This window comes from Etheostoma cragini, chromosome 18, assembly GCF_013103735.1.
Source record: "Etheostoma cragini isolate CJK2018 chromosome 18, CSU_Ecrag_1.0, whole genome shotgun sequence".
Lineage (NCBI taxonomy): Eukaryota > Metazoa > Chordata > Actinopteri > Perciformes > Percidae > Etheostoma > Etheostoma cragini.
The window spans coordinates 5,412,654-5,433,760 of NC_048424.1; the positions used below are offsets into that span (position 1 = coordinate 5,412,654).

The following is a 21,107-nucleotide window of genomic DNA, read 5'->3' on the forward strand; positions in this document are numbered from 1 at the left end:
TGCTAGAGAACCTGCGCTTAAAGCAACGGTAACTGTTGTCTGTAGCAACAACGTTAATTAAATCAGTCTTTGCTTCCAGGTAGAACGACCGGTGGTAACCAGAAATAATAAATAGGTATAGTCAAATTGTTAAAAAAACAACAACAAAAAACTCTTTCATTCTGCATCTATTTGTAAGTCCAGTAAGTGGACTTGTTTCTGTGGCTCTGTCGTGGATTTTCTCTAATGAAAACAAGCATTGACCAGAGTGAGCCTATTACATTGTTATTTTTGTTGTGCATTTGAATTAACCAATCCCATGTAATGCTGCACTGTTGTTTTTTCAGGATCTTCAGCCAGCGTGCAGCCTTTAGCAGCTAGGAGCAACATTTCAGTTGATTTGAATGACTGTGATTGAGATTGCATGACGTTCTCCCAGTTAATGATGTAGGATGTTAGACAACTGAAGATCAGGTACATGTTCTTCTTCTAAGGAGGGAAGCAAAGTCATATTCAAATATTCCTAACACATTGAGACAGCCTCCCAATAATTATAAAGTCTTTTATTTATGGTTTTATGTTTTTTTGTCAGCCAAGTTCAGTGGCTGATTAGTAGTTGAAGGCAGTGGGGGAATGTGATTTACTCAAGCACTGTATTTAAGTAAACATTCTAGGTACTGCTGCTAACTTAACTTGGGTATTTTAATCTCCTGCCACATTCTTCTTCTACTCCACTGTAATTAAGAGATGAATTCAGATGTATTGGACTTTTTACTCCACCACGATATTTGACAGCAGTTGTTAAAACATATGAGAATGTCTATTAAAAAGGTTCTGAGTGAGAAGGTGCCCGGGATGTCCAGTTGGTAGAGCAAATCCACTACATACTTCAAAAGTTAGTCTGAAACGGCCTGGAAAAAGGAATGTTTATGCAATAACTTTTTTTTGTAAAGATAGCAGCACAGTTAAAAGAAAGTTTTCATTAAATTCATTTACAGTAAAAACAAAACAGAAATCCTGTGTTATACAGGCCCTTTGTGCATTAGATCCTGTTGTTACTTCTCAACACGGGACAATATGTTCATGTGTTTTTGAATCTCCATCTCTCATCCACTGAATTGATTGTGCCCACTGGCTTAAGACTGCACCGGTAATATAATACCATTTTCCATAGAGACTTTCCATGAGCATGAAGACTGAGACGGGGGAAAAACTCCAAACGACGATGACAATACCATTGAGAACATGAATAATACCACTCACAACAATTCCTGCTTAGATTACGATAAACCAAAGCTGACAACAAACTGAGACTTTGTTCCCCTGCTTCTGTTGCTGAAAAGCTCCTCATGTGCTCCTTCTTACACAGACTGCAAAGAAGATTAAACTCTACTTTAACAGTCTGGATTTCAACTGCTAGAACTTTCTTAGCATTCTAAATGTTGCAACCGTGATTTCTTCTGTCCTTCCTGCTAACAAGAGACCGTTTCAAGGTATTAAAAGATTGTTTAAGCGCAACTCCGACAACCTGAACTGAACCTGATATAAATAAAATAAAACATTGTTGATCACATAAGAAATAACAGACTCCCTTAAAGGATTTCTTTATACTACGTAATAGCCTACTCATAATTCTATAACAAACAAAGGAGGAAATATTGGTTATTATTTTTCAAGAGTTTCATACATAAAGAACGGATTGAATATGATTCATCACGACTGTGATATAGATTTGATTGAACAAAACGACAACAACCATCAATTCAAATGTTACAAAAATTCAGATTGGTGCACAGAAAGACACAACATCATCTCATACCCAATTAGACCCACCCACTAAAAACCAGTAGGAAAATTGATAAAAACGTGAATTGGAATGTGTAATAACCAAAACTGGATTTTGTGTCCCTGTGGGCTACCATTGGTCATAGTTTAAAGCTGAGTTTAAGGCCTTTTAACACTAGAAATGTTACAAAAGTCTCATGTGCCAATCAATGCCCAATGAGTTTTAAACTCATTTAGTTTATGTGAATCTAATCTTTAGTATATGACTGTGCTGTATCTCTATTGTCAAGGTCTTAATGGTTTCAGGAGTAAAATGTCTGAATAAGACTTGATTCAAATCAGGTAGAACATTTGAGCTGAGGCCAGAGTATTCTTAAAAACTCACACCAAATAAATCAAATCAATGATCTTCTTTGAATTCTTTGAATTGATTCCTTAAATATCTAGCAGCAGCTACTGTATTCTGCAATAAGAGTCTTAATGCAGTCATTATCAAAGCAGACTTATAATATGAAATATATTATTCATATCTTTCTCGCTTGTTAGTAGTAGCAGTGGATACGGTCTCTAATCAGGCGTGACTGCACAATTTGGCCTGATAACAGCATGGGTAGGATGCAACATAGATTCAGGTTCTTTGTGGACATAGCAGGGGATGGAGGTAGCCCCTGAAGGAAGTTACGGCTTGACAAATATTTGAAGTGCAGCCCGATTCTGTTTACCTCAGCTACCAAACCTCAGTTCCCAAAGCGTTAGGTTGAAGCTGCTACTATTGAATTATGCATCACAAAGGAGACGGAGCCGACAGTATCAGAGTCAGAGAAATTGAAAGTTGAAAACCATTTTACAGAGCTTCTGATATGAACATTTGCACTTGTAGCTGTTATTTGCTTGATTTTACATTTCATTGAGCAATTGATTGTCAGGAAACCTGGGAGAAATCAATCAAATTGATCGAAGGGGACTAAAAGATGCCTGACCTAGATTTTCTTTCTTTCTTATTCTTATCAAAACATACTGGTTATTCTCCTTATTATTTTTTTGTCTATTTGATGCACATTGTGTTCTAGAAAACAAGTTGTAACACACAGTTAAATTCTGAAATGTTCACATTTTTATAATGAGTTCTCTTGCATAAACGTACAAATAACATCTACCACATTAGAAAAAATGGGAATCTTCAAAAATTAAGACTTGAGAAAAAAAAGGCCAGCAAAGAGCGAGTTAATGCCAAAACTTGACGTAAAACATGACTACAAAAAAAACAGTCCAACAAAGGGTTAAGTCAAATGACTGAAACAGGGATGTGTTTATTAACAGAGTGCAATCACAGTAACCATTTTACAAAATCTTTTGTTAGGAAGTTAAATATCCTCGCTTGATTAGTTGCCATGGAAATATAGTATTCAGTATCAGTGCAACTTTCAGGCTAATTGGATTTGTACAGTGTGTTCATTTAACCAATGATGCCAGCTCTGATCAAAACAAAGACATTCAAAAAGCCATCTGCCTTCTCAATTATCATGCAGCCATTGTAGGCCCTAATAAAGAAAAAGTAAAGTTGGAAACATTTCTCACAGCATTGTAAATCTTTTTATGTGAAATTTAGCCTTGTATAATGAGAAAACTGCAGTGTCTCAGGCATCTAGCTGGACCTCTACATAGCCTACTATTGCGTATGAAAAAATTTGAAAAGAAAAAAGGATTAAATGAACCAAACCAAGCATCTCACCAAGCAGCTTGACTCATTAATATCTTGCCAAGGCATGGTTGACCCAAGAGGCCTACCCAGTAGTGAGTTGTGGCCAGTGTTGCAGATCAGAGGCCAGCAAGAAAAGTTCACTGGTCTACAGTTGGGATGGTGCTGACCTTGTTGTTCCTGCTGATTCTCCGTTCAGGCCGCGGCCTGGGCAGTTTAGTCTGGATCAGCTCCTCGGGTGTGTTACCCAGCGGAGGCAGCAGCCTCTTTTTGCTGTTCCTGGTCTCTGGTAACCACTGAGGTGGCAGTTCAAAGGGTCCAAAACCAAACTGTGTGGAGTCCTCAGCTTCACTAGGTGTAGCTGGTGCCACCTGAGATGAAGAGGCGTAAGCACATGTGTGGACCGGAGAGGCCCGGGGTGCTATGATTGAAGAAGGGCCATCCTTGGTGATGATAAGCCCTCCCCCTGTCCCCTGCAGAAGTTCTTTTTTGGTGATCACTTCACCTCTGAAGCTCCCAAGTCTTGAGCCACCCTTGTGGTCCTCTTTAGACCCAGAGCAGCCTCCTGATCCTTGAGAAGGGATCTCATTCTCTGCATTCTCAGCAACCTCTTCTTCCCCTTCTTCTTCAGAGGGCCTGAAGATCTGCTGCTGGCCAATGTTAAACATCTCCAGGAGCTGGCTCCCGGATCGACCGGCTGTCTCCAGTCCCACAGGCTCTCCGATCACGCACTCTCCTCCCAAAGAGGCCAGACCCCCGGTGCTGACCATGTTACGGCGGCTGTAACGTCTGTGAATCCTGGACAGTAAGTCCAGCCAGCTATGACGCGCTGAGCGGTTAACAGTCAGAAACAAGAGTGGGTTGGTGAGCAGGGACACCTTGGGTAGCCAGAGGGCTATCAGATACAGCGAGATGGGTAGCTCTTTAGTGTCCGCCAAAACGGTGCGATACACTACCAAGGCCCCATAAGGGGTGCTGCAGGCTGAGAAAGCCAGCACCACAGCCAGCAGAGTGGCGTGTAGCTCAGCCTCTCTCTGGGACACATACGGGATGGAGATACTGTTCTGGGGAGTCCGCAGCGCTGCGATTATCACCTTCTTCTTCTGGCTGGTACTGAGTGCTCTGCGGATCAGCAGCATTAAGAGAAAGACCAGAGCGAGCGGGAGGATCACTGTGGTGACGTTGTAGATCAACACGTACACCATGTGGCCCAGGGAGCGGGCGTGGTCATCGGAGCAGGACGAGGTGACATACACATCTGTCACATTGGTCACAGCGAACACAGGAAGGCTCACCACGGTCGCGTGGACCCAGATATAGATGACCAGATCTCGGGATCTTGCATCTGAGATCTTCCTCTCTAACGGGTACAGCACAGAGTAGTATCTAGAAACACAAATTATTTCAACATAAAGGCTTACATATGTTTGTTTTTTCTGTGACATACTATATATTTTGAGACGTCACAGTCATAAAAAGTCCAGGTGCATACTAAAATGAGTGATGGCCATTTAGCTGCCATTTATGGCGTTTTTCCATTAATGATACCTGCTCGAATTGCCTCGACTCGGCTCCACTGTGGTGTCCCGTCCTCCTTTTTCAGATTAGTACCGCCTCATGCGTGAGGCGAGCCGTGGCTGGTCATCATAGCAGGAAACTGCCGTGACCTAACGCAACACACACAGAACGCCGAAGGTGCTGTGTTTTCGATTCCTCGGCATGTGGCTGTTGCCAAAAAACATCGGCTAAACTATTAACTTACAAACTAAACTAATACGGCGGGTTTGTTTAGGACACTCCCTGTCTGTCACTAGCAATGATGATGCAGTGAATAGTGACGATTCACTCCGACCAATCAGTAGTCTGCAGGTTTTCACGTTACCTTTTGGTATTGCCTCAGCTCGCTTGGTACCTCAAGTGAAGTAGTACTAAAAAAAGTACCTGTTAGGTGGTACCAATGACTTTTTTTTTGTAATGGAAATCCCAAAAAGACAAGTTGAGTCGAGTAGATACCATGCAATGGAAAAACACTATTAGAGTCCTCGTATTGTCCCTGCGGACTCACTGTTATGGCTTCTTGGGACACTTAGGTGTAGACCTCAGCCGCCATTTATGTGTATGATAACACCTGTGCTTTTCTCTGTATGACAACTCAAAAGGTCTACTGTTAAAAAACACCTATTGTCTGACTAGAGAGTTTCCTGAATGCAGTCATGCTGACACGGCTCAAGAAAATCTCTCATCAGATGATTTACATGGAAAGACAAGTGGAAATTAAAAGTAAATGCACCTAAATGCTCACATCCACAACAGAAGCTAAAGTATCCTGCTCTGAAAACACATTTCCACTATTTTTAGTGGGTGTGCAGTAGAGCTTCAAGTGGTTACACTGAAAAGAGAGTAGAAATATAAAATGTGTGCACCTATTATATAAGCAAAAATACTAACAAAAAGGAAAAAGGTGCAGTTGCTTTTAGTCTAATCTGTTGACACCAAATTGCTGCAGGATTGACTGCTAATATTACTTTTTTAAATTGTTTTTTTTATTACTTTTTCTATAAAGAGTGAACATAATGCTTCTGTAAAATACTTTAAATAGGAGACGTTAGGGGGAAAATGAACAAATATGAATTAAGAAAACAAAAATCAGAGGCATTTTATTGAAATGTAGCTAATTTATATGTATATATATAATAATAGCATAATTTATCAATCCAAACAAACATACGTTTTTTCAATAATATTGTCTTTGTTGATGGAAGTGCACTTCTGAAATAATGCTATAACCTGAAAAATGAGTGCAACGTAAAATCCTGTAAACCGGTTATAAAACAGAGGCAAAAGCAAAATTGTGCATATTTAACATAATTTTATTGGAATGGGATAAAAGGATGTTCTGTCTGTGGAGTAATTACCTTATGCAGAAGTTGAAATCATGCGAGTGTGTTTAACGCACACCCACAGACACATAACTAGATCTCCTCATATCCATCTTAAAGATAATAGGATGAAGATTGTCTGTCATCCTGTTGTTGTCCCTTAATAATAGGCAAAACAAATTGTGTGAAGGACTTGCTTATTTGTCTCTTCATCATTACATGCTAGTGTATGAGTGTGTGTGTATGTGTGTGTGTGTGTGCGTGTTTGTGTGTGTGTGTGTATGTGTGTGTGTATGTGTGTGTGTGTGTGTGCACAAGCCATTAACTGCTGCAGTCTCAGCCCCACTGTATACACATCCTCGATTGCCCTCCTTGAGAATGAATAATTCATCGGTTTGATATAGCATTCTGATTGAGTTGCTATGGAGGCAAAATGAGCTTCAGTGAAACCAAGGCTGAGGCAAGGCAGCAACAAAACACGATCTGACTGCAATAGCCATAAAAAAAAAAATGAATCACTTAAATGTGGTGACAAAGTCCTGCATAGTTTTTATGTTATGGCGACTGAGGCTTAGTAGTGTGGTAGCCTGGACTGTCTACATACTGCAGTCGTCAAATATTCATGTTTTGCACGGAAGTTTGTATACGTATAATACATAAAACAAGTTTCATACAGTTTGAGTAAACTACAGGATGAAATTAATAAATGGTGGGGGTGTGAATCAAATATCCAGAATGAGGGGGCTACTGTGCTTTGAATTTGCAAACAGCAAGGATGTAATTTATAGTAACAATTTTTATTTTTTTAGGCAAACGGACACCGCTAGGTTTGTGTAGTCTGTCTGGGTTAGAGGTCTCACTGCTGCCACAGCTGACATATCTGTTAAAGAATGAGTGCCAGACAAAGAATTTTATTTTTTGGTTAGGTTAGTAAGTTTATTTCTAACTATGGAAAAGGAAAATGTCCTACATCCATATATATTATGCTACTGTATATAAATATATTATTTAACGTCCTCTGTCAGTCCAGACTGTTCCACAAAAGAGAAATGGTTTGCTGACAGTTATGAGACAGGCCTCAATAATGTGGAAGTATTGTCCCCTTAAATTACTCTTTATTGACAAATAGGCCAAAAATAAAGCCGCATATTGTGACTGACTAGTGCTAGCACATTTCTAGCCAGCTAGTGTGTTACCGGTTAGCATGTAGCTACAGTTATTAACCAGCTAGCCAATATGTCTTCTAATTTGGTGGTTAGAATCACACAGGAAGTAGTATTGTGTTGCCAGACCTCTACAGTGCTGTGTCAGTGCTGGAGTATGGTCTGGCTGCACAAGTCACCCTAACATTCTGGTATAAGTGAAAAATGCTAATAGTTATTTGTATTTCTTTAAACCGCTCACAACTGTCAAGCCCCACATGCAGAGATGGTGCTCTTGTAAAAAAACAGATAGAGGAAGGGAAAGAGAAAGCCTGACATCTGGGGCCTGAGAGACGCTGCTCATGGCTTTATACCAAACCTTGTATATTCAGTGAGCCAATCTGCATTACTTGTTTGATTTAACTTAGCCTAGTGTGTTTTATAAGACAAATTTGTTTTTTTTAATGACAGATAACTGGTGATAACAGTAACAGAACATTTAATTGAACATAACTAATAATTTATGGGGGGTTTTAAATACTCAGGAGATTTACTGTAAGACAGGTAAGAGTCTTATTATCTAAACATATAGCTATTATAGTGGGGGCAATAGAAGTAGCAACACTGCCAGTAGAATATCTAATTCAATTGTTGGTAGTGATACTAAAATACTGTTTAAGAAAGGTTTATTGTGACTGAGAAAGCCATAGTTGAGCTTCCAGATCAGTAAGGGCATGATCATCCGCATTAGTGTAAGACCATAGTGTATGTGGGCAGCAGTTGCCATCTCAGGCTGCTTTTGGCAGCAGCTTTTAGCACTGCAGGGAGGACCAGGACACGTCTGCTCAGCATGGCATACACATGCTCCATCGATCACCGCCCCCTACACGTCTCGTACACACCATAGGGTGTAGATGGAGATTGAAAAAGACTTTCTCTCCTACAACAAAAGAAATCTTTTAGAGTGGCTCTAGTTGTGCAATGTGGATGTTTGTACTTCCATGTCAGAAAGAGAATAGCTCCAACTGACTCAGCCAAGCACTGTATTGATCAGAGAATCGATTTGCCCCGTCCACTTCTCTCAAAAGTGAGTGGGAGGTACCCAGCAGGTACTGGCTGCAAAGCTTAACGGAGCAACAAAAAAAAAAAATCATTGCTCATGTCCTACTCAGGGGCAGATTGCTCTTTTTATTTGAGTTGTAAGATGTGGATTTTAATATTAAATGTTAGCCACAATCATCTATGACTGTATTATCTTGGTCTACTTGAACTATGCGTGTAAATTAGTAAGTATTTGATGTTTTCTGAACTGACCTGTCGAGTGCGATGGCACTGAAACTCAGCACGGTGACCGAGCAGAACAGCTTATGGAGGAACTTGATGGCCTTGCAGAGCAGCAGAGTGTGAAGCCACCAGCAGCAGCGAGGGCTGGCTCCAAGCACCATGTCGAAGGGAACGCACACTAGACCGGCGCAGATACCCGAGCACGCCAGGTTCTTGATGAATCGGTTGGTCACAGACTTAAAGACATTTGTGCAGCAGGTGCACCACAGCACAGTGGCATTTCCTGTGGAGAGGAGGGGAGCAGAGACTTAAAATAGCATCAAAAACACAGTTTGTCCTCTGACTTCCTTTTTAGAAAAATGTAATTTGCAAAGACTTGATGGCCCAGAGGTCTCTTCGGCTATCTCTTCATGAAAAAGCCTTCCAATCTGCTTCAACAAATCCCATCTATCTATTTATCTAACTATCTGTCTACATTCAATGGTTTTAAAAATACCAAAAAATATTATTATGTCTTAAACTGTGGTTTTGTGATTTGTAACAAGAACCACAGTAATAGTAAGAATTATTTGATTTTTTGCTAAATTTTTGCACAGAAGTAATCAACACAATTGACATCCTTAACTATACGTACACTAACGCAGACGGAAATGTAAGAGCTCTTTGAAGGGTGAAGAAATCAGTTGAACTTAAACCGATTGAGACAGCACACAATCAGGTTCAAGCAAGGAGCCACCAGCCTTTCTGTTAAGATCCGTCCATAATTTGGAGCGGTGAGAGAGTAATGATTGTTAATTAGGTTTAAAAAGATGAACTTTATACTCCCTGCGAAGCCCTGGCGGACGTCAGGTCACACAGGGCTGCGTGTGATATGAGCCTCTCCAAATGTAATTAGACCCACAGTGTTAGCTGTGCTCTGATTGTCAGAGACAGAGCAAGATGTTCTCTGGTGAGGACAACTGCCATTTTTTCCTCAGGTTATTTGTTTCTGATGTCTGTAAATGTTCAGGAAACAGTCAGAAAAAAAGCACTTACCATCAATTGCAAGAAAAAGATCAGGTTACTACAGCTTACAAAGATACAAATGAAAGCTATGAAAGCAAGGTTAGATATAAAAATCAACTATGGTGGATTCGGCTGTGGAAATTTGGCCTGAGAGGTTTTAGATGGAGCTTGAAGATGCTGTTTTAGGAGAAAAGGGTGTGCTTTACTGCTAGCTTCAAATTGGGCAGGATTTTAGAGCAGCAAACCCTCCAGGAAACCCTCATTAATTAATGCTAATTAATACTGAGCCTCCATATTCTGTGAAGCTGACTCACGTGGGATCTTAAAATTAGCACAAATACTCATTGTTTAAAATACATCATTACATAAAACAGGATGTTTCCAGCAAAAATACATTCAGATTCCTACATGCACAGATTCTAGTGTATATCTAGTGATATTTTACAAAACAAGTCATATTGTCAACATTGTTTGCCAATCCCCTTTTAAAACAGGTACAAATGAATATGTTACAAAGACCAGTCATGGTTAAAAGACAACATTATTGACTGTTGATAGGAAACGTGATGTAAACAGCAGCATTCTGTGTCAAACATGTTTTGCATCCACATTGGGGTGTCCCAGAGAATCTTTTGGCTGTAATTAAAACAATTTCCCACTTAAATGAGGACTAAAGAGGGAGCATGCTCATTTTTTTCAAATACTAATTAACAAGTAATTTCCTCATATCCTATTTAAGCATTAAGGTGTTCATCATGCTACTTAAGTCTAGACAAACTACATAAATAAGAATTGAAGTGGTTTTTGAGAATATCTATAACAAATAATTACTCATTTGCAAAGCAGTTTTGCATCATCACATAGACAACAGACTTTTATAATCAGAGCTTGCATTGTCTGTAAAGTCACGTTGTCCTTTTGTGCCTAAAATACTCGCGTAGCACTTGTGGAACACCTTGACAATCATAATCACAGCAGCCAGTGGGGAGAAAAAGCACACACTTAAAATGATTGTTTGTTCCACTTAACAAATAGCTGTCCACTATAGCACATGAAAAACTCAAAATACTTCAAAAATGCTTTGTTTGTCTACTTTATACACTGTCTGCTTTACACAAGTGAAAGTAAGTTGTGTCATCTCTGGATTGGTGTTAATAAGCTGCTGTTATCAGTGAAGCAACTAATCCAGGTGTCTAAACATAGCAGCGTTAGTTGATCATATTCAAAGTGTGAAACAAAGTGTGTCATTAACACACTTAGCACATTCTTAGTTGCATCGCTGTGCTGTTATAATTGCTTTAGTTAATGAGTGACTTTTTTAAATACTGTTACCAACAGAGGAAATAGAATCCACATACTGTCATTTCTCACAGACGTGATTAATTAATAATCTTATTATTCAGTAATAACAATAATATTAATATCAATAATTTATTACATCTATGTAACCCTTTATCACAGACACTCAAAGCGCTTCGGGGGGGACTACTCTCCACCATCAACAATGTGTAGCACCCACCTGGGTGATGCACGGCGGCCGCCAGACGCTCACCACACATCAGCTTGGTAGAGAGGGAGGGGAACATATGTTACCGGCATATATTAGCTGCTGCCGTGCACACTGTGGCACAATAATCAGTTTTACAATCAAACGTCTGTGCTTTATTGGGGGGAAAATGATAACTGTGTGCTGATTAATAGGAATGTTAGCTTACATTTTTTTGGGGGGGAAATACACCTATTTTGCTTTTTTCTAAGAGTAAGATGAAAAGATCACTATGACTCTAATGTCTGTGCCATGGGTACAGAGGAGAACTCTTTGTTTTGTAATCATAATTTGCCACCTGTCATGTAGAAAAATAAAGGACACCAAAGATATTTTTATCAAAAAAATGTGGATTTCTAATGGAAGAGTGGCTTCTACAGGCACAGGACGCATTATTTTTATTTTGAAATATGGTGGTGCGTTAAAGTACTGCGTGACTCTATGCCTTTAAGACAGCTGGCTCTTTTAACTTTTTTAACTTATTGTACATTATGGGTTCATATAAATGAAGTTGTTTGAAAAGTAAAATAGATGTATTGTATGTTTTCCAAGCCATGTACACTACATACAGAGGAAAAAGAGGCATTTTGAGCTATGCTGCAAAAGACAACTTTGTGTGACCATTCATTTCATGCTCTCCTGACCCTGCCGCATGGCACTACAAAACAGTACTGATTCAGAGTAATAGTCATTTGGCCATTTTCTCCTGGTTTCTGAGTTAGTTTCACCATATTTCATCATGGTTAATTATCAATGGAGCTTTTCATTGAGGACATACTCATAGAAATTTTTGAAAAATACCACATTAAAATACAGCACTCATATTAGGCAGTAGGATTATAATTTTTGGCTGCCAATAAGACGGAGGAGATGTCAAACTGTGTGACTGATCTTCTTTATCAGCAGCCTGTGATTCTACAGGCACAAGCAGAGTTGGTACAAATTCTGCATGTAAGAAGCTCAAAATGTGTACGGTAAGTTATTGCTACTAATATTTGCCATGGTGAAATGTGTAGCTAACACCTGTCAAGTTTACCATTATAGCTTGAATCAACGTTCCAGTGTCTTCTTGGGTTGCCAACCTAAAACTTCACTTCAATGAAAGAAGGCATCAAATACACATTATATGTGTTGCTTAATTCTTGAGTAAATGTTTGCTTCTTGTATGTTTTAATTTACACACTGTAATAACGTAACACTTAACATCCAATATTCAAGTTAGCAGCAAACTAACATGCAAACAGACACGTCACACAACATTATTCATAGTATTGAATAGCATTCACCAGTCATATAGTATTGTGCTGCACAGTGTATCCATATGGATAACTAAGAATTAGACTGCTGACAGAAACAGTAGGTATTGGAGTTCATTATACATGTGGAGGATGTGCACAGTGAGTGTGACCACATACAGCCTAAACAATGTAGTAGGCACTATCAAAGGGAGTTACCACCTGTCGAGGGAAAAGTCAGGTGAAAATGAGCATGAGAGTATAAACATTTGGAAGGGATGTCCTGTGAGGAGTATGGAGATTGGGCATGTTGAATAGAAAAGAGTATGCAGTATGCACCAACCAATGGTTTGAATGGAAAAATTGTTTGCTGTTTCATGTTTTTGGTCATGTAATGTAGTCATGTACTTACACTATGTGTTTTAGATGGAAAAAAACTACATGCTTTAGGCTATTAGGAAGAAAAAGATTACTACATTGACTGAAATAAAGAATCCGATTCTAGCTTTATTTTGACAGTTACCATCATTTCACATTTACAGAATACTGCTGCTTCATATTTAAGTCTTTTAGGCATTGATGATTGGGCTAGATTTTTGGAAGACTTGCTTGGTGTTGCAACTTCATTTTTTAAAAAGGGTGTTGCCATAAGGCTCCCTTGACCCAGATTTAGGAATCATACTGTTGAGGCTTATAGAAAAAATGATGCAAGTGGATGCTTTGAGTAATTAAAGTTATTATGTGTGTGTGTGTGTGTGTGTGTGTGTGTGTGTGTGTGTGTGTGTGTGTGTGTGTGTGTGTGTGTGTGTGCAGGAACATTACATGGCGACTCACATGGCGACTCACCGAGTAGCGAACCTATGAGGATGAAAACCTGGATGGTGGTGGTGAAGTCCCGGTAGGCTTGCTCTCGGATGAGGCGCTGCTGCTGATCCAGCCCGGTCCCCTCGGCAGGTGGGCTGCTGTCCCACCGCGTCGGCGTGCTCGAAGCATTAAGGAGATCCAGCCAGAGGTGGGCTGCTGTGAAATTGGCTGCACCGTCCCCGACCGTCGCAGCCCGGCTCCCACTATCCATGTCGGTTCACCCGGCGATCCAGACGGGCTTTAAGACGGTTGGCGGGAAGTCAGCGGCCAGCATTGGAGAGGCATTTCCGTTGGGATCATGGTGATGCCTTGCAAAAAAAGAGAAGAAAAATCTGCAAAACACAGCTTGCATGCATGCAGAGATGTCAGTTGAGATGTGATCGGACACAGCTAATGCGTGCAGCTGCCAGGAGTAAGATGCTTTTATATGTCTGATGAATCAGAAAAAAACATGGTGCAATGATCATACATCAAACCACAAGGAAATAACAAGCCTTTAGGCTGTATGATCCATACTCCTCCAATGCGGATGCATGGCAGAAATCAGTCAGTGAAATCCGTGCGCAGTGAGGTTGGGTGCTAAATCTCTGACACCCAGTGCACCTAAAACCACACCGGTTTGCGGAGTGTACGTTCCGGTTAAAAGAAGCTTTCAGCACCCAGAACACAATATAATCATCTCTCAGCGTAGAGTATGAAAACAAATAGTGTGACAGTCAGGCTGATGCTCTGGCGGCCGCTGGCAGACGCACTGTCACAGCCTGTTAATTAGTAGACTGATGGGGAGCCTGGCTGCTGAATATCTCACAGCGCGAAGTGCAAGACTGGAGAGAAAGAGCCCCTCCTCTTCTTAAAGCATCAAGAAACTCCACTGAATCGTATGAATGGCAAGCGAAGGAGAGTGTTGCCGAATTACACACTGATCAGTAATGCTGTCGGTAGATAAAGATGGACAAACGTCCTATCATCAAAACAGACATAAATCAGTTAACCTTTAAGTAAACATAAGTTATCCAGAGACCCAGTTAAACAGTGTACACAGGGTTACATCTTATAATGATGAGGCACATCTGTTTGTCCACCCCCAAAAGGGTTAGACATTACATTAGGTTTAACCTCAACAACTGTGCTGTTGTCTTGCTCAGACTGTTCTTTCACAGGCACTTGTTACATTCCTCTTTGGTTTGCTGAATACCAACATTTGTGAGGACATTCCTCAGTAATACAAAACGGCATGTCATGATTTACTTTGTTTTAAACAGTAAATTCATTTGTAGTCTCCTTTGCGAGGCAAGACAGTGGACCATAGAGCAGATGCCCATATGGACCCATTGTGGAGAAACAGCTAATGACCAATGCATAAAAACGACTATTCATAGCAGAACTGGAATTAGTGACTTCTATCTTTGAAACTATTAAGCAGAGGATCGACACTCTTAACTCATTGTTTTGCTGATATTTATTTGGTGCTAATGCATTCCCTTTATTCCAATTCCTTCATAATTGTGGAATCAGCACAGTACACGTCTAACATTACAACAAATCAAAACAGGTCTTTTCCTCCATCGTAGTCATGCATGTCCGTACCAGCTTCTCTAAAGACTGTGTTCATAAAGGTAGATGTGCTGAGACAGCGACCAGTGTCTTTGTCTCCAAAGAATCAGACTCTCTTCTTTGATGCAGGTAACATTGGAAATAAAATCCAAAATGGAAAAAAATTCATCAAAGCAAATCCACTTTCCTTTGAAAGAGACAACAGCCCTTCATCTAACATAACAAGGGTTTGAACTTTAACATTAGAATAAAACCACAACATTGGGTTTAGTGTTCATTTATAATGTTAGCTTTTTGTTTCATAATGTTTCATCATTTGTTCCACATTATATTGTATGTGACAAAACATATCTCACAATATGTTTAAGAAGCATCAAACCGTAATGTAGGAAGGCTGAGCTGCCACTAGATGCCAACATTTTCCTAAATGATAATTCACATTACTTGAGTTTATTCTAGGAGACTAATGGAGCTATATGTCTGGCTTCTCTACCCCTCTGAAATATTTTTAACAAGGGACTCTAATCCCCAAAGACATAAATTATGCTTATATACAATAAATCTTTCCATATCTGCAACAAAGTCTCTCCTGATTGAACATCAATGCGAAGTGTATAACAATGCCACTGATTAGTGTAAGAGGAGGAATAATGACAGATCGAAACCACATGAAGTGCTGATTGGCTTAGTGTAAGACTAATTCACATAGACCATGTTTACTTATTGCTTACAATGATCTAAATTGTTTTTTTAATTATTTTAAGGTAGCAGGCATATCACAGTAATATTACATTTACAAAAAAATCCAAAGCTTCAACATAACACTCATATCATTTAATACCCCTTTGAAAAGGTCATTCATTAGAATCTAATAAAACCACAACATTGGGTTTAGTGTTCATTTATAATGTTAGCTTTTGTTTGATAACGATTAAGCATTGCTAATGACCATTCTGGGACGCTTGACACGCTTGATGCAGCATTGCTTGCCAACAAGTACTAGTTGTCCAAGTGGCTCTTGAAGAACTCCTGGACTTTTCCCCACAGGTCGAGCTGAGCCTCAGAATGGGCTTTTGGCTCCCCACCAAACACCACATCACTGCCTACTGCTCCATGAAACCCAGACGGACAAAAAGGCATGTGAGGGACTTCCAAAAAGTGTCCAGCTTTTGGGTACTTTACTACTTGAAAAGACTCTTTGCCATGATTTCTTAGCGTTGCAGCAGCCTGCTTGGCAAAAAAAACACTATTCCAGTTGCGGTCATCTTCAGACACGGCAAACAGGAACTGGCAGCTGGCCCGTTCAATCGGAATCAATGATGCCCTGTTCTTTTCCAAGGAGGGGTCAGGTAAGGCATCTCGTACATCTAAAAGCCCAGACTCTATGATTTTAACATTCTTCATGACATGGGGAAGTGGAGGTATAACAATGTCTTTGTAGTGTAAAGGAATCACAGTATTTGCATTGCAGCCATTAATACAGACGGTCGCTGAAATCCCAGAGAAGAAAGATGACATCGACAAAGCCAAAGCGCCGCTGTGAGAGATTGCTATGATGCCAATCCCCGGACCTTTAACCTGCACAGGGAGGTATGGTGTTATTAATCATGTTTAGAATATTGTACCCCTGCTAAAATGCCCGATTTTACAAGATCAATGAATAACAACCATGCCTCAAATCTACTTGAAACAAGAGGTTAAACAAACAAGAGTTGCAACGAACAATGATATCCATTACCTTGTTTCATCAGAAAAAAGTATTGAAAAATCTCTAAAATCCCTAAATCCCTCAACTTTCTTCATTTGTCTAACAAACAAATCAAAGAAAACCTAAAAATATTCAGTTTATAAAATATTCAGGTACACATAATGGGAAGCCGGGGCTAGAGAATAAGTAATAAAAATAATTCAGTTCAGTTTCCTAGAATTATCTTAATTATGCTTAATTTGCAAAAGACCTTGAAAAAGTCGGTCACAGCCATAGAGTTATGCCCTCAGAAGCCTGTAGAGGGCAACATTGACAACATAAATATTGCCCTATATATATCTAATACATTCTCACTGTGTGTAATGAATTCATTGGACACATTTTTCAGAATAAGAACAAAAATTAAACATCACACAGAAAGATAAAAATGGAGATTGTTATACGTTATAATATATGTGATTATCTATACCATTTTGATCTTTAATACTAACCTCTGGCTGTGCCCTCAGATAAGATACAGCCTCTTCGAAGTACTCCAGTTCCAACTTTTTAGGTCTTTTTGGTAAATCCTGGTAGTCTGTATAGGCCAGTGCAAAAACAACAAAACCTTTATTTGCCAAGAGGCTGGATCTGGGCTCAGTAAGACGTCCACCAAATGTGTACAAATCCACAATTCCTGGGAACGGTCCCTTTCCTGAAGGAAAAAAAGAGAAAGAAAAGGGAAAAGGAAAGTTAAACAGAACACTGACATCTCTTTTTGATGTGTCAGGTATCATCAAGAGAACAACTAACCTGGTGGTACAAAGAGGACTCCTCGTATTCTTCCCAGTTGCACAGGTATTCTCTTCATCCCCTCGGTCATGTATCGTCTCTCGTTGGTTTCAGAGGCCAACACCTCACCAGTCTCTCCACTCAGTGCTTCTATCTCCACCAGTGATGGGCTGAGCACATTCTTCTTTAGAAGTTTACTGTGGGGAGTCTCCGGTGCCAGGGCCCAAAACAAACCCATGGGCTCCACTCCGGTGTAACTTCCTCCCAGAGAGGGTGCAGTGTAGACATCCACCTGACCGGTTTCATCTGCTTTGTACAGAGCAGAAGCCTTGAAAACCACCCCTCTGTCATCAACTAGTTTGGACCTCAGTTGAACTTGTTTGTGAGGTGCGAGTCCCTCTACTTTCAACTGCACCATTTTATCGAAGAGACACCGAACACTGGGGAGAATTTTCAGGCGGATCTGTGAGTAAGCCATTTCAGCTCTTCAAGATGGGAGAGAAACAGTGACGTAGTGGCTTAAATGTCCTTCTGCTTTACTTTGTTTGTAGGGTCAGTTATGTTGTCACTGCATCTGTTAAGGAAATCAAGAATTAAATGAATGTCTTGCACAGAAACAATCACCCGTATGTGCCTCAGCTCTATCAAATGTCACAATATTCATTAAAGAGCCCCTATTATACTCATTTTCAGCGTCATATTTACGGCAGAAAATTGAGTTTTCATTATATATGACATACAACCAAGGTGTCATTAGACCACAGGACCAAAATAAATAAGGAAGAAAAGAAACATTTTCAGCAAGAAACTTTATTTATATCAAAATGTAAAAAATAAAATAAAAGGTAACTTTCTAAATGAAACCTAGAAATCTATTCAATACACACAGCAGCTAAGTTGTATCTTCAAAACTAATAGTGTCCCGTCCTCTACCATCTTTTAGGGATTGCCATCATCTCGCCTATTGTAGCTTTGTTAGCAGGTGCTGGGGCCGGGGCTCTTGAGGATCGAGTCAGGATTGTATTCCAGTCCTGTGCTGTACTCCGGATAAGACAGGAGTTTCCTGATCCGGCTGTGTTCCGACCGAAAACATCTTTTTAGAAGCCACCGACTGTGTGCCCACTGAGATGGTTTGTGGATGGTCAGTCCGGCATCCTACTGCCTGAAATCTAGTTTGTGTGGTACCAGTGTCCTGCTGTGATGTAGACAGAGTCAAATTAAGTAATTGAAGAGCCAGCCAACATCTTGAAAGCTCAACAGTATCGAAAACCCAGCACAATGCGTATGTTACGGCTGTAAACACGTGTACTGCATCAACACGATATCCTTGTATTATACTAATGTAAATCACAAGACCACATCCACACTTGAACAAAAGATCTAGAGATCGTAAAACAAACCGCATATGCTGCCACCATTTTCAGTATGAGTAAACGTTAATTATAAATGTACCTATCTATTTCACCCTTGATCTTGCGAGCAAAAACAATCCCCATTAGTTACGTTGTAGAATGTTATATACAACTGGTCCAAAAACTGATAAGCAACCCCATTTGAACGCAAAAGCACACTCTAACGTTAGCAACTTAGGCGAGGACTACAGCTGAGTGAGCACTGTGTAACAAACTAGCTTAGTCACAACCATCCACACTTACACAGTAGAGTAGGTACGTTCTTTCTTTTTAAACAAAACAAATCTACAAATAACAAAGCATACTTAGAAGATGTGATACAAAAGCTCCAGGTTGGTCAAACAAAGTGGGAACTGACCCGTCTTTCAGCAACAAACGCTTGGAAAACCCTGAGTTGAAATGTGCCCAGTTCACAAAACTATCCTTGGTAAAATGCCGAAAACACAAAAAAATGTTGACGCTGTATTGATCAGGGTGAGTTTAAGGAATACATTTAAGCCACTGATTCTTCTTTTCTTCTTATTTTGGAAGCCCAAACAATTGTGTTACGTTTGCACACCCAAGCACACAACACCTCCACTGGGACATGATCAATTTAATCCAAACATATTGTTCAATGCCAACCTGCCTGCTTCTTGGGCCTCCATATTCTCTTCCTTAGAGAGAGGGCGTGCCGCTCATTGGGCTTTTTTAATTGTCTACGTCAGTGATTAGGGAATTTAAGGCAGGAATGGAGATGATGCGTTTGAGTCAGTTGAAGAGAAGTGTTTTTTTCTGTGGGAGAGAAAGCTCCATTTGGAGTGACAACATTTTTTGTACTGTATACATATATTACATACACAACAAAAGTAAATAACACACTTAATGACAGGAAACACAAAACAAATCATAATAGGGGCGCTTTAAAAATATTCACCAAGCAGTACCAACATAGTGTTACTGTGAGAGAGCTATGCGGCTCTTTTTAGTCAAGAGTGCCTTGAATCTGGGCGCAATATAAGCATAAATATGAATAAACACTGATCCAACTGTTTAATTTAGTGAATGTACTTCTCTATAAATTAGTTTTCGAAATTTTGTTTACAGTGCCATCTCTAAACTTAACCAGATACATTACATAATATATTCTGCATAGAATAGAAGAAGGCACTGACTAGGTAGAAATACTAATATATTAGCAAGGCCACACATAAGCTGCATGAAGACACTTTTCACCTTTCACCAACATAGGTAATTAGAAACCCAGGAAAGAGTCACATGTTCTATCTGGTAAGTATATGAAAAAGACGTTAGGACTTGATAAACATTTGTCATTGACGACGCGATGGGGTTGTCTCTGTGGCTAGCCAACTTCCGTTAACTGAGAAATGCTGCGAGTGTCTTTAGTTGATAGAGACAAGTGCATTTGCACGGTACTGGGTAATATCCCCTAACTGGGTGAAAGATCAAGATAACACAGCTCACTGGTCTGCAATAAGAACCAGCGACGAGTCGTTATCAACCAATTAAGATGAAAGCTAGCTTTATATTATCACTCCAAATAGTATATAAAAATACGATATACATCTAACGCTATGATTACTACTGTGGATATAAGCTAGCTAGCTAGCTTAATTAGCTAACGTTAACAAAGTGAGCTAACGTTAGCAGGAAAGTAACTTTGCAGGTATGAGCTTGATATTGTTTTTTGTTTAAGTTTAGCGCCTTTGTTTTGAACAAACTGGCTATACGTAGACAAATTTGGGCCATACTGTAAATACCTATCCAAATATTATCTCCCACCAGCCAGAAAATTCCTGAAAAGCATACCTTTACAAACACGAAGCATTGATGTATAAGAGGAAACAACCATAGCACCAAGTAGGAAACTGGGCGCAACCATTTTTCCAAAGAATGGGGAGGGTGGATTTGTGGTCAACCGCCTTTTAAGTTACTTTGTTTAGTGATGCGAACTGCTACTCCACTTATGTCAAAATATTCATTTAAAATGTATGTATTTAAAATGAAATACAAGGAGAAACAATACAAATACGACAGAAGCCACCCCACATGGAATGTGTAGAATGGTACCAGCGAGGGATTTACAGTAGCTTGTTTCAAACATGAGCGGATTTCATTTTATAATAAGTAGTAATAACAAAAACCGTCAGGTAATAATTATTTGTCAAAAATATGATTGACTTCAGGAACATACATGTATGTAGAAAGGTGAAGCAGCCACTAGATGTCAGCATTGGCACAGAG

General features: G+C 39.7%; 2 protein-coding genes across 5 annotated transcripts; both read right to left on the minus strand.

Annotated features, from left to right (window-relative positions):
* Positions 1-1,723: 1,723 nt before the first annotated feature.
* On the minus strand, positions 1,724-15,417 carry gpr176 (G protein-coupled receptor 176). The gene is made up of 3 exons (XM_034900637.1): positions 13,401-15,417; positions 8,799-9,051; positions 1,724-4,849 (listed from the first exon to the last, which is right to left on the minus strand). Exons 1-3 carry the CDS (start codon positions 13,627-13,629, stop codon positions 3,604-3,606), a joined length of 1,728 nt encoding a protein of 575 aa, XP_034756528.1. The 5' UTR covers positions 13,630-15,417; the 3' UTR covers positions 1,724-3,603.
* A 235-nt stretch (positions 15,418-15,652) lies between these two features.
* Positions 15,653-20,764, minus strand: acot20 (acyl-CoA thioesterase 20). 4 transcript variants are annotated; one of them, XM_034900640.1, is made up of 5 exons: positions 20,673-20,764; positions 17,473-18,025; positions 17,172-17,374; positions 15,899-16,550; positions 15,653-15,844 (listed from the first exon to the last, which is right to left on the minus strand). In XM_034900640.1, the coding sequence occupies exons 2-4, from the start codon at positions 17,927-17,929 to the stop codon at positions 15,972-15,974; spliced, it is 1,239 nt and encodes a 412-aa protein (XP_034756531.1). In that variant the 5' UTR covers positions 17,930-18,025; positions 20,673-20,764; the 3' UTR covers positions 15,653-15,844; positions 15,899-15,971. The 4 variants fall into 4 exon arrangements, with proteins under 4 accessions (XP_034756531.1, XP_034756530.1, XP_034756529.1 ...); XM_034900639.1 differs by having other exon boundaries at positions 15,653-15,850; positions 15,900-16,550; positions 20,624-20,724; XM_034900638.1 differs by having other exon boundaries at positions 20,624-20,724.
* Positions 20,765-21,107: the final 343 nt, after the last annotated feature.